The sequence below is a fragment of the Epinephelus fuscoguttatus genome, linkage group LG8 (genome assembly GCF_011397635.1).
Source record: "Epinephelus fuscoguttatus linkage group LG8, E.fuscoguttatus.final_Chr_v1".
Classification (NCBI taxonomy): Eukaryota; Metazoa; Chordata; class Actinopteri; order Perciformes; family Serranidae; genus Epinephelus; species Epinephelus fuscoguttatus.
The window spans coordinates 19,392,287-19,406,591 of NC_064759.1; the positions used below are offsets into that span (position 1 = coordinate 19,392,287).

General features: G+C 41.1%; 1 protein-coding gene across 3 annotated transcripts in view; it reads left to right on the plus strand.

The window, feature by feature from the left end:
• LOC125892792 (uncharacterized) overlaps nt 1-5,818 on the plus strand; it is a 44,323-nt gene extending 38,505 nt beyond the window's left edge. Inside the window, exons 1-3 of one of the 3 annotated variants that reach the window (XM_049583026.1) lie at nt 2,055-2,163; nt 2,256-2,314; nt 4,460-5,818. In XM_049583026.1, coding sequence (XP_049438983.1) covers nt 2,120-2,163; nt 2,256-2,314; nt 4,460-5,223 — 867 coding nt within the window. In that variant the 5' untranslated portion in view covers nt 2,055-2,119 and the 3' untranslated portion in view covers nt 5,224-5,818. Of the gene's footprint in view, nt 1-2,054; nt 2,164-2,255; nt 2,315-4,459 lie in introns of those variants that run through there. The other 2 variants (XM_049583028.1, XM_049583027.1) reach the window with 2 other exon arrangements.
• The last annotated feature ends 8,487 nt before the right edge of the window (nt 5,819-14,305 follow it).

Below are 14,305 nucleotides of genomic sequence, written 5' to 3' on the forward strand. Positions count from 1 at the left end.
GTCTGCAATGTTTGCTCCAGTGTGACTTTCGTGCACTGCTGTAGTTTGGAGAATGTGAGACAGCAGTTGCCAGTTCTCTGTGAGATAATGTGCCGTTATATTCACATATGAATCCACTGACCTTTAAGCTCAGGCATCACAAGTTAATGCCACCCTTCCTGCTGTACTCAGATTCCTCAACTCTGTGCTTTACTTCTCTGTAGAACTGTACAGCTGTGTCGGTGAAAAAACATCGGGACAGAGTCATGTACACATGCTAAAAACACTGGAACTATGTGTTCTTAGCATGTAAGGAAAGCTTTTGATTTCATGAACGCTGTATGGACACAGATCTTTGCACATGGAGCAGGTGATGGACTATTATTTTCTTAGCCTTCTCAGAGTTGGATGGTAGTTTTGTCAAACTAAGTGTGTCCATTGGTTGATTTTTTGGCAGAGCGGGTTTAACGTTAGCTTGGCTGTCAGCGGCTAATGCTATCTCTGGATGGTGGAGTGTGAGGTGAGCCCTCATGTTCGTAGTATTCCCAGAGTATTCTCATATGACACTGCTTGCAAATCACCTTTGCTTCTGTTTTAAGAAATCCTAAATAAGTCCAGATGTTTGATTTAAATGCCATCTATGTTTTGATGAACCTCTGCCAAATGCCACTGACTGAGTCCTCTGCTGACCTCACCAGGAAATAAAAACATCAGCACCATCTAGTGGGCCAAAAAAGCAATTGATTTTGTTATTCAAGTACCAAAAGATGTATTAAAATGTGTATTTGCAGAAACTAATAATGTAAATAATAAAGATTGATGCTTGGCATCTGTGTATAGATACAGTATCGTCACACAAAGTATCGTGATACTATGCTGTATTGACTTTTTCCTCCGCCCTAAATAGAAACCCAAGTCAAATAGCAAAGTCCAAGAAAAGTCAAGTCCATCTTAAACCAAAAAAAAACAAGCAAAAAAAACCAGATGGTCTTCGAAGCGAAGCAGCAGAGTTTGGGGTCTGTAGCTTGATTTAGGGTTGGCGCCACTTTTTGCCAGGGTGACACTGTGGTGGGAAAATAACGTGAGCTCCTCAGCCAAGCGGGCGTGCACGTCTTTGGTTTCACATCACCTGTGATTTGAATTCCATTACTTGCTGTGCCACACTTCAAATAAAGCTCGAGCCTATTAATTACCAAAGTATGGGTTCAGGGTAAAGGTGAACGTGCAATTACAGAATTAAATCAAGCCCCCGTTTAGCTTGTCAGTCCTGACAGAAATAATTTGAGTGAATTATTAAATGCTTCCACCACTTTCTGCTGCTTCATTGTCGGCTCAGACATACTGCAAGAATCTGAGCTCTGCTCCTTTCTCTTTCAAAGTGCTTTTCTTACAAATAGTCTTAAACTGTACGTGTTTATGAAAAGCAAAATTTAACAAAAAAAAAAATACCCTCTGATATTGCTATGCCTCCAAATGCTTTCTGTGTTCCTTGAACCGTATAATAAAGGAGGCCAGGCTTAATGAGATCATTTTAAATTTGTGGTGGTTATGGTAATCATGCAGAAATTGTATATCATTATCAAGGTTTTAGGTCTAATGATTTAGAAGTTGTAATTAGCTACCTGTTCAGGTAATTTAAAGTTCTGAGGTGATGTTCTTAATTATGCTCAGATTGAAAAATAGATCATATTCAAATTATATCAAAGGATTCTGCTGGCACCCATTTACACTTTTCATTTTTTGACTTTACCTTTGTTGTTGGGACTAAATAAGGGATCACAAATTGGACTGAACCATAAATATTTGTATGACTCTCCACCCCCCCACCCCCCACCCCCACCCCCACCCCCGTCGCACAGCCATGTTTTAAATGTTTGTTCCACTAAAATGAAAAATAACCAAAATGTCTTGTTTTGTCAAATTCTGCTGCGAGCAGGCATTTTAACTAATTGCCTGTAATGAAGCAATTTGCCAGCGGCTGACTGGATTCAGTGGTTGGGTTTTGGTCTCTATGACAACCAGCTGTCTGTAATTAGTAAATCAAGCCTGGGTGAGGTTTTGGGCAGTCAGAGTGGCTGCAAAAGAAGTCAAGAGTGGCAAGTGTTTACAGTAATTGCGTTGCCGTGAAGTTTATGCTGATATGGCTGCAGGCATGTATGTACCACTACTGATGGTTCTTCTCAGGTATTTTAAAAATTAATGTTTCCTGTGGATAAAGAAATCATAGCTGCTCAGTGCAGTGCTCTTTGTCTGACTCTGTTTGTTGTCTTTTGCAGCGCCGTCATGCTTCACTCTGTGTCAGCTGGAGGTGTGTATTGTGCTAAAACAGCCAGAGGTATGTAGTGAGATTTGATTGATGTTAGTACTTTTTATAATTACCCATTAGCGGGTTTATTTGACATTTCAAAACAATGAAACCGCTCACAGAGAGTAAATACAGTCTGCTATAGAGATGCAGAGATAGTGAAACTCTGGGCCCATACTGATGTGTGAAATAACAATTTGGGCATTATCTATACTGATGTTTCTGGTGTTTATTTTGTTTTTGTTGTTATTTATTGTCCCTTTTGTGCCAGGGAAACAAAGAAATCTTTATTTGTTATTCTCTATTTATTTAGTAGTTTTATGCCTCTTTATGGTCAGTTTGTGTTTCTTTGTGGTTGTTTTGTGTCTCCTTGTTTTGATTTTGCATCTCTCTGAGGCAGCTTTGCATCATTTTTTGGTTGTTTTGTGTCTCTACAAAATAACTGAACTGTTTTAAAGTCATTCAGCCCTTCATTACACTACCTTTTGAATGAACACAAATTCAATTATACCCATTTGTGAAACCACCAATAATATAACCTTCTTTCACAGGACACATTTTTTAAACTATCTATTAAAAATAATGGCTACAAACCCTCTTTACTATATATCTATCATAATTCCCTCTTTTATATGTATTTGAAGCGGCTGTGAAAACATCAACAAATTTCTCCTTCAAACAACTATTTATTAAAGTTTCTCACCAAAAACTACATTTGAACACATCATGAATGCGCTATGACTTACCTTTGCTTAATATTCATTTTTACTGAACAGAGCTTTAACCCCTCATAATGTAACTCATGCTGCTTTCAAAACGGGTCATGTGTACCGCATTTATGAGAAGAGTCCATATGAACGCCCCCTGTTGTGGTATTCGCATCGTAAGAGTTAATTTTCTAAGAGCTCCGAGTTCAAGACTTCTGTGTTGTAAACACAAGCTCACAATTACTGTTAGAACACTGCATTAATGCAACCTCTGTTAGCTGTTAGCTCTGGCCACCGGCTGCTAACAGCTAATGTTAACCAGCTCTCCTCATGTCGATATCAACACAGATTTGTTGCTCATTATGTCGCATTACACAGAATCAATAAGGTGCGTTACCTGGCACACCAGTAGTGAATTCTTTTGTCGCAAGGATGTCCCCGGGAAGATCTCTGTTCATCTTTAACATTTTTTCTATTGTCCCCAAGACAATGATAGTTTTGAGCACTGCTTTGTAGACTGACGTGACGCATTGAAAAATCATCGGCCACTTCATCTTTGAATGCCATCTTATTCCCTGTGAGGCCGATGGCAGTCAACAAGGGGAACATCGGCTGATGAACAAATTAACTTTATTTTTATAGCACCTTTCATGCAGTAACGGAATAAAACCATATGATTATACAACACTCATTCAAGGAGATATGAGAGGTATAAATACATTAATCAATAATTAATCAAATAATGAAAATACATAGTAGGTATAATAGGTATAACAGAAAGCTGCTAGTTATCTGCTATATTAAAAAGATATGTTTTGAGTCGTCATTTAAAACTGTCCACTGATTCAGCAAGTCTGATATTTAAAGGCAGGGTGTTCTGTATTTTTGGGGCGTAGTAGCTAAAAGAAGCATTCCCTAAGATTTTTGTATGAACATTAGGAATGGTTAAAAGAGGGTCTTAACTTGGAGAGGGTTCATAGAGGGACATAAGATGATAGGGAATCTATAACAGGAGGGGGCGATGCCATTAAGAGCCTTAAAAACCAATAGAAAGATTTTAAAATCATTTCTAAAAGATTCTGGGAGCCAGTGTAGGTTACATAAAACAGGAGTTATATGGTCTTTCTTTTAGTTTTTGTTAAAACCCTGGCAGCAGCAGTCTGAATGGGCCGTAGTTTTGCAATGACAGTTTTAGATAGGCCAGTGTATAGAGCATTACAGTTGTCAAGACGACTGGAAACAAAACCATGAACAAGCTTCTCAGCATTTTGATGGCTAAGCTATAGCTACGTATATGGTGTCAAAAATAAATAACAGTAAGCAGCAGCAATAAAAATGAGCTTTAAAACTGAGATCAGAATCTAAAATGACACCCAGGTTTCTTACTGACCCAGTTTAGTGATACCATTGTGCAGCCAGTAAATCAGTGCATTCCTAGTTTGTTAATACGTCTGTGTTTTTGCTGTAGCCCATGCAGCTGCCCTGGGTTTGGATTTTCCTGGAGTCCATGGAGCCCCTGATCTCCATGGACCAGCCCCCCACAGGATGGCGTTTGGTCCTCAGCCTTACGATGACAGTGATCCTGAATTGGATGAGACTGGACCTAACGTGGCCTCCTACAGTCAAAGTCAACCAGAAGTGCGATCCCTACATGACAGGATACAGAAACAGGCTCACCCCAGGAGTTGGCATGGCACTTACAGTCCAGTTCAAAGTGACTACACCACCGACCAAGTGCTTAGCCCTCCCAGAGGACGCTCAGTTATTAACCGCAAGTCCAATTTTGAGGAGGTCAAGCATGTTGCCCCCCCAACTCTGACTGCAGCCCGGGGCCAGCCTGACCTTGTGAATTGGGATCCTCAAGGTCGCAACAAGCCACTCTCATTTGTCTACAACGAGCACGACCTTGCTGTTGACGAGTCTGTCCCAAATAGACGTGGCATGTCTCTGAGTGGGCTCTCCCTGCCCAGAAGCAGGGGTCACGGTGCTCACCAGAGGGGTCTAACTGGAAACGGCCCAGGAAGAGGAGTCCCTGTCCTCGGTTCATCCGGCATCACCGACAAAGACCGCGTCAGAGCGATGACTGGAAGTGCTGCTGTCGGTAGACTGAACAGGATTAGGTTCTCTGGCCATCTTGCTCAGCCGCTGCGCAGACGCCTCAATGTCAAACAGTTTTTTCAAGGTAACCCCGCCCTGAGACATCTGACGAGAAGCGAAATCAGGTCCAGTTAGAATAAGTCACTGAGCTAAAGGGTCTGACACATAGTCTGGCTGTCTTGTCAAATCCTGTGAGGAGTTCTTAAAGTTAACAGGCGAGCATTTTGTGAAGGGAAAAACAATGATTTCAGAATCCATTTGTCTGGTTTTCTCTAACCTTTACTGCAAGAAACAATGTCCAACTTATCTGTGTACAGGCTCCTGCATTGTTGCTTCCTCACCTGTAGCTCTAAGACAAGTCACAGCTTACATTCTCTCCTGAATATAAAACTACTAATGGTTATATTTCTGAGTGTCTCTCTGCCTTTTGTCCTCCTCCCCTCATCATAATGTCTCACTGAGGCCTGGATGTTACCAGAGTGCCATCTGTTGGCGCTAAAGGGAACTGCAGGTATCCTTTTGGCTCACTTTGTCGAACACAGGTGCTGTTTAACAGAAGGTCAGCTTTTGACAAATCCCCTAATCTGTTTACAATCTGTTGTTTGCAAGTACTACTAGTGGTTATGCTAATTTGTCCAAATAGCTTTGGTCTTTCAATGATGGCATGTTTCACCAGCGCTCTGACATTTCTAACAGAGACAATGAGGTGTTAAAATGCAGCCCTAGATCTGGAATTTGAGTCCCTGGTGTCAATAAATGCAAAATATTTACCTTCACTCTAATTCTTTTTACAATGCAGAGCAACAGCTAAAGGCACAGATGGATTTCTGAGACCAGACTAATTGTAGAAAAGCTTCATAAGTCACCCCCCCCCCCCCCGGCTTTGATTCCTCATTGAAAGACATTTAAGAGTGTGAAATGGAAGGCGGGTTAGGTTGTTCAGTGATTGACCAATAAATCAATCAATCAGGAGCCGGCGAGAGAGAGTGTGTTATGAGCACTCATCCAGAACGTGTAAAAGGAAATGAGTGACAGAACAAAGTAAAGCAATCAACTGTTTATGGGGAGCGGGAAGGCAGGCAGTGAGGAGCGGCCATACATCATACAAGATGTCAGGCTGGGCAGAGAGAAGGGACATTGAGCAGCCGCAGGCAGCTCGCAGGAAGCCCACCTGAAGACCACACATTTTGAACATGTCGGGTTACGTTCAAAACCAGAAGCAGAGTATATGATGCATGAATTATTTTAATGTCAAGATTTAGGTGCAGTATGAGACTCTGAAAGAGGTTCCACCACCTCTCCTACATAGGAGCAACACACACAGACTTTGTGGTGGTTTTGCAAACCCTAACACATCTTTTTGTTGTTATGGGTCTCTTTGTGGTCATTCGGTGTCGTATTGTGTTTGTTTTGTGTCTCTTTGAGGCAACTCTCTTTTTTGGTTGTTTTGTCTCTTTGTAGTAATTTTGTGTGTCTGTGGTTGTTTGTGATTTTTATATTCATATCTTGTCTCCTTGTGGTTGTTTTGCATCTCTCTGAGGCAACTTTGTGTTTTTTGGTTGTTTTGTATCTTTTTGTTTTAATTTTGTGTTTCCTTGTGTTTGTTTTGCACGTCCATGTGGTTGTTTTCCATCTTTATGGTCATTTTCTATCTCCTTGACGTTGTTGCGCCTCTTTTTTTGGTCATTTTGTGTCTCTTCGTGGTTGTTTTAAATGTCCTTGAGGTTGTTATGTGTCTCTTAATGGACATTTTGTGTCTCCTTGAGGTCATTTTGTGTGTCTCTGTGGTTGTTTTCCATCTCTTTGTGATTGTTGTGTGTGTCTTTGGGGTTGTTTTCCATCTCCTTGAGGTCATTTTTTGTCTCTTTGTGGTCCTTTTGTGTCTCCTTGTGGTTGTTTTGAGTCTCTCTGAGGCAGCTTTGCATCTTTCTTTATTGTATCATGTTTCTTTGTGGTTGTTTTACCTGTTTATGTAGTTATTTTGTGTCTCTCTCCATTTGTTTGTGTTTTTTCTTTTTGTGTGGGTTTTTTGTTGTTGTTGTTGTTGTTGTGATTTTGAGTAGTCAGTATGTGTAATTTGAGTGAGGGGGGTGGTGATACGTGGGGGATCATTGGGCCTGTACCTAATAGGCCTGTTGAATAATACATCCACGATCTCAGTGTATCACAAGAACCATAAAGCCAAATATACTTACCCTTCTAGCACAGGATTTCAGCCGGGCCTCTCTGTCACTGATTGCCACACACTCACTTCCTATGACACCCTGCAGTTGTTTGCCTCCTTACCCACAATCAATGACTTAATGACCCCTTGTACAGTTTGAAAAAGGAGGGCGAAAATCAGGGCAGGTAGGAGAATCAGCTGGGTATAAACCTGTGGGTTGTAGCAACCTAAGATAAAACACAGAGCGCGTATCACCAGCCGCTCGCCGGTTTAATGTCACAACATGCCAGATAGAAGGTTCATTAGCATGACTTGACTGACAACTAAGTCTGACATCTCGTTATATCAGATCCTCTCCCTTTGCATCACAGTTTAACTCAACTATTACACCGAGGCAGATGAGATGATTGACAACAAATCTCACACAGAGAGTGGTACACCCCAGAAACAGATATGATTAATTTACATGAACAGAGGGACTGACAGTAGAGCTGAAACTAATGATTATTTTAACTGTTTATCTTTATATTATTTTCTCAGGTAATCGATTGGTTGTTTCGTCTGTAATAAATGGTGAAAATGTTGATTAGTGTTTCCCAAAGTCCAGACGACATCCTCAGAGGTCTTGTCAACACCCTAAAGATATTTAGTTTACTGTCATAGGTGAGTAAAGAAGCCAGATTTAGAACATTTTGGCTTTTTTTAATCACTCAAACCGAATAATTGAGTATCAAATTAGCAGTTAATTTTACAATTGCAATCGATTTTCGAGGCTGTGGTTTGTGGTGTTGCACTGCTACATATTGTTTTGCTACTTTTTCCAGTAAAATACCACCGTAAACTGCCTGTTTGTCCACATGATGGATAAAATAACAAGAATATTACTGTTATATTGCTGTTTTATTGTGAGGTGGTGAGGCCCTAAAACAGATTACAGTCATCACTATGACAGTTTTTATTAAAATTAAACAGGTATCAATTATTGCAGGGCTATTTATATTTCACACATTTCTTACTGTACGCTTTCTGTAATCATCTGCACCATTAAAAAATTCACATCTTCATAGAGTCCACTTCTCACTGTCTGTACCAGTATTGATTTCATGAGGGTTTTTCTGCAAAGCAGTCAAGGTTAGCCTGGAAACTGTGTGTGTGTGCTTGCATAAAGCATTTATGCTTGCCTAAAAAAACATGCAAACATTTAGGCACTTCTTATTTCCTCACAGCCCTGAACAGAGGCTACTTTTGTGCAGTTTGAAAAAGGCAAATGAACCAATGAATGCTCCAAAATAGCTCACTGGGCATATTTAGAAATGAGCAGCAGTAAATGATAAATAACACTGCAGACAGGCCACACAAACAGTCGCAGCCCTCTGGTTTGTCATTAAATAAAGTTTCTGGTTTCACATGCTGGCGCTCCCCATGAGCTGGCGTCCCCAACGGAATTCAACAAAACGCTCCATAGACCAGTTTAGTTCTGATGTCAGTCGGATCATTGTCCACACACCAACACACAGTAAAACTTTATAGAGCCCACAGAGGAAGTCGTGCCACTCAACTTAGTGTCCAGTGGAGCTTGGACCGTTTATGTTGTTGGCTTTAGGCGACTAAGTTTTACAAGCGTTTTCCAAAGCTCGACTAAATGTCTTTTAAAATGTCTAAAGTTTGTATATGAACACTATAAAGTTAATCCAGGGACACAGACAACATGTATACTTAATCAGTGCATGATAAATCAGAACAGACTGTAGTGCATGCCATTGTGTGAAGGTGCATTCAGGCGTTTGTTGGAAGTTTGAAATACCTGACATCACATGGGATGAAGAAATGAAAACCACAAAAACATCAAGGATGACATAATAAATTCCAGATTTTTTTTTTTTTTTTTTTCAATTGTGATCCTTGATACTGTCAAATCCTTTTGTTAGTTATGAGTTAAACACTTTATACACGTTATGAGTTTGTTGTCCGTTCACACACAGGTCATACATATCTAACATTTTTCAGTTTCTGCCACTTAATGTGCAGGTTTGTCACAATATATAACAACTCTTACTTTATCTCACTGTTGTTTCCTTTTTGTTTATTTGGCATTGAACCTTTTTTTTGTTACTACATATATCAATTATTTATAGTTTACATTTATGTCATTTTCGTTTGTAATTTCTGTCAGTGTGGTTTTTGTCTAGTACATCACTTGACCCTCTTAAATTGCACACCTGTTTCCAAAGCATTTTACACCCTGATGAAGACTCTCGAAACGCGTTGATTTATCCATGTATTGATAAAGGATTTTTAACTACAGTCACAGTGCCTTAGATGCATTTTTGGACTGCCTGCCTGTACTATAGAGCCTAAACCCACCCAGTGCAGCACTCCCTATTTTTTCCTCGTGATCCTAGATATCATACTATCAACAAACCAACACAATCGACACCTAAATAAATAATAAATAAGTCAAACATCCAAAAAATATAAGAAAACTAATCGCATGCAAATTACCTGAGCTGTTAGAATTGGTGTTTGGCAAAATGTACCCATAGGTTCAAGCTCAAAACAACTCTGACTAAGGATGGTGCTTTTGCCATTTTAAAATCTACAGTAGCCTGTGTGCTTTGACAAATAGCAATGGTAGTTTTTAACATCTGTTGATGTCAAATTATATCAGTGTGTGTCAGAGGTAAACTAAGGTGGCACAGTGTGGTGAAGCTCATTTCCTGCTCGAGACACCCACAATTAACGACAAAGTAGAGACTTAATAAACACTTGTTTAACAAACCCTTAACAGTCTTCTCTGTCGATGGTTGCCAAACTTGGGGTTTGGACCCACCAAGGGCTTCACAGATAAATCTAATGGGACACTAAATTGTTTGAATATTAGTGATACACGCCTTTCTCTTCTATATTTTTTTTTTCTTATGAAACACTGTGTACTTTCACTTCTCAAAGACACTGAAAATTGCACAAATAAACCACTCCCAAGGAGGCAAAACTCTGTCCATAATGATAATAACTTGTGATAAAGAGTCACACACAGACATTATTTTAAAGGGTCACATGCCATTAAAGTTAAGAATTCCTGCTGTGTTTCAGTGTGGCAAAACTTGGCCTCGGAAATGTAGAATTCCTCAACACTTTGAAACATATGCTTATTTAACTTTTTCTGCCGCACAAACAAATCCCACCACGGTTTCATCACCGCTCTGCCATGTCCTGAGTGTGTTACGCTACACGTTTCGTAACACACACCTCTTTCAAAGCAACCTCCGCCGTCTGCCTTTACACAATCCCATGAGTGGTGGTTTATAAGAACGTGTGTTTGTGCTCATGTGTTTGTGCGGGTTTTGTAATGTGTGTGTTTCCTCCCGGTGTCCCTGTGCTCTCCTCTTGTTGTCCTACACGAGGCTCTCTGTGAGCCCACTATAGCCTGCCAGCACAACTGACCTGTGGTAAGGGGGAAATCAATAGTCAATTCCATTTTGCAGCCAGCGTGTGACAGGTACTAGATAGGAGTGGATTGGGTGCATGTAAGGAGCAAGAGCGTGAGTCGGCGCATGACTGACCCTCTCTATCCCCCCTCTCTCTCTCTCTCTCTCTCTCTCTCTCTCTCTTTCAGTGTTGAATGTTGAATACGACGAATGATTGTGGTTATAATCAGAGTCAGTATTATATTCTAAGTACCATCAGTGCACAAGGAGTTTAACCTGTTTAAGTGATGCAGACACATTATGATAGAGACATTACATTAGTGTGAATTAAACGCATATGCCAGGACACAAACAGCATCCATACACATGTTCTGACTGTAACAGTGATAATGGACACATTCACCTTCCACACTGTCACTTCTCAGGACATATGGCTGCTCCGTCTGGGGGCTTTCATAATGTGGGCAGCTAGTAGATCACATACATGAGCCTTTATTGCATAATACATACAGTTTCGGAGGTCTGGAGAAATTTATCAGTCCAATACTTTGGCCTAGAATAAAATATCTCTCATTTTAGTGAAGTATCACAGACTCCCCCTGGTAACCTCCCGACGTTTCCTCTAGACATTCATGTCCCAGATAAATTGTGGTAACTTTTAAGATTCCTTAAAGACCCTGCGCACCCACACACCCTGTCCGCTGCTGACAAGGGAGTCAGTAAATTCAGCACAGTCTGTACACACCCTCACAATCCTAAAATGAGGTCCGATCAGGTTGATTAAATGAAAACACCAGTGACTGTGTGGAGCTTTAAAGTTTCCTTCAGCACCACCTTCAAGTCCTAAGTTTTCCATCACTTTGGTTTATGATGAAATACCTGCAACACTAATGAACTAATGAACCATCTTTTCAACTCACCCTCCCACCCTCAAGTGGTATTATTGGCACCACTGTTGCAAAGTTCAAGTTACTTTTCTTTTTCCTCAGAGCCAAATAACTACCACGGTTTCCAGAGTTACTCCACCCCTGCTGTAAATGGGGATAGCTACCAATTTCATTCATTCATTCATTCATTTATCCATTTTCCATAACTGCTTATCAAGTTAGGGGTTTACCGGGGTGCTGGAGCCTATCCCAACTGACAGTGGGCAAGAGGCAGGGTACACCCTGGACAGGTCACCAGACTATCACAGGGCTGACACATAGAGACAGACAACCATTCACACAACAGTCACACCTACGGGTAATTTTGAGTCACCAATTAACATAACCTGCATGTCTTTGGACTGTGGGAGGAAGCCAGAGTACCCAGAGAAAACCCACGCGAGGTTGACACACTTCCTCTGTGCTATAAATTGAGCCTTCATTTTCCTGGGTAAATGCTAGAATGTACTCAACAGATGAGGCGTTTTGCCAAGTGCCGCCTCACTGTGCTGTGACTTTTCGCTGTAACTGGGCTTCGAGGTCAGAGGCATTTAGGGGCCACGTCCACAGAAGTGACTTTTTCATGAGGCGTGTGTATTTTTTTTTCTAAAATCATTGCAGTGGGAACACCGTGCATTTACACCATGCTACACAAAGCAAGTAGTGTGACGAGGCGCTGACCATCTATTCTACACTGAGCGTTGCACATTTGGCTATTTTTTCTGAGGGCAGAGTAAAAAAAAAAAAAAGTTCAACTTTGAGTGATACCCTGCACTCATCATTGTCACCTTTTATCCAGCCATCCAATCACAGTGAAGGAGAGGCAGGGCACAATACTACAAAGACCAATCATCACATCCTACATGTACAAGTGCTGAGCAACAGCTGCAGTGGAGGAGAAATATATTGATATACTGTATAAATGTCAACAAATGTTTCCTTTCATGAAGCCACATAGACCTGCAGGTCCATCCTCTCTCCCTGCGTGCTTCAGCCTTCCCTTCATCCACAGCAAGTACTTGTGGATATTCTGTATCACAGCAACCAGAAGCAACCAAAGCGTCTCACTAGAAAAAATGCTTCGCCTCCAAAGAGCTCTCAAGCGCTCCTAGCTGGACCACTTGCAGTTTTCAGTTGACTAGAAATGCTGCGGTGGACACAGGTCCTGAGGGTAAAGGCAAAGAGGTCATGGTTAGGGTTAGCATGTGCCAATCACAGCACAAGCGGGCAAAACTAGGCAAAACACTGTCGTTCAGTGGATACATTCTAGCATCTACCATTGTACCTGTTGGCAGACAGAATAGCATAGTGAAAGCAAATCTTACAGGGAAACAGTCTAAATGATGATGGCGTCATTTTTCTGTAGCGCTTACACTGTGCATCAGCATTCACTTCATTATGATAAGTTAAAGCAAAAAAAACTTGTTTCCTCTTAAATATCAGCATGTTAGCATTTTAACTGCTGATGATATTTCATGCACATCTCCCCCTGGAGTCAGTAACTACAGCTGTGAGGCTGGTATTGAGTATTTAATAGCATATAAATGTCCTTGACTCACAGCTCTGAGGTCAAAGGTCTGATCTGAAAACATGTTCATGACTTATTAGAAAAAGTGTATTGATTTTTCCTCGTGGGGTTGTGTGGAGTGGGACAGCATTGTTTCCAAAGAAGGCACTGGGCCATAATATTTTTGGATTTGAGTGTGAGCCTCCATGATTAGCAGAAGCCATGATTACAACAGTTGTGATTGCAGTTAACCACTGTAATTCTCTGTATAATAGTAGATAGATATTCCCAGCAGTGACTAATTCGGGGTAGTCACATCTCTAATGTGAATAGGAATCTAAAGAGGAGACAGCGTTCTATTAAGTACAGTACAAGAACCGTAATCAAACCTAGCAAAGCTTCATCAATTCAACTTAGCTTCGGGGCCCTAAGCTAATTTTACTGCTCACTGAAACGTAGCATGTAATACCCAGTGGATGGAGAGCACTTCGTTCATTACTGCTGATTAGGAAAAAAGATCAAGCAAAATATGTCAACGCATGATAACCAGTTAATGTATTTTTAATTAGTGACTGCTCCTCTTTTCTCCCGTTGATTCCTATTCACAAACCTACCACTGCGTGCATTTAATTCCTCCTCCAGCGGCCTCTTGATTAACAGTTAGCTTCCATTATGTTTTCTTGAGAGCGGCGGAGTGACCGAGCAGGGATGCGGCCGTTAGATTAAAAGTTGAGTGGGTGAGCTCACTGGCTCGCCAGCTCGCGCACCATTTTAAATGAGGCTTCAGCCAGAGAATCATTTTACAATTTAATAAGCTAATAAACGTGATATGGCAAGTAGTTTCAAGTGCCCTTGGGGGGTCAAGGCACAGTTTACAATCCCATTTAAGAGCTTGTTCTATTACCATGCTGACAAAGGCTTGGGCAGGCTCGGGGAGGGAGATGACTGCGTTTTGAAGCAGCCGCGGTGAAACAGCAGATCTGCTACTTCAAAGGTCACGCTCAACACAGGGGGGTCAGCCTGAACCAGACTTATTGCATTCCTCAAGACAGCTCCCCGGAGTCATATTGTAGGGTGTTTGACAGCCGCTGTATTAACACCCTGTGGGAACAGACCATTAAATGAAGTTGAAATGCCTCCATACTCTCGCGCAAGCAGAGGCCAGACACCTGTCCAGAGATTGCTTCAAACT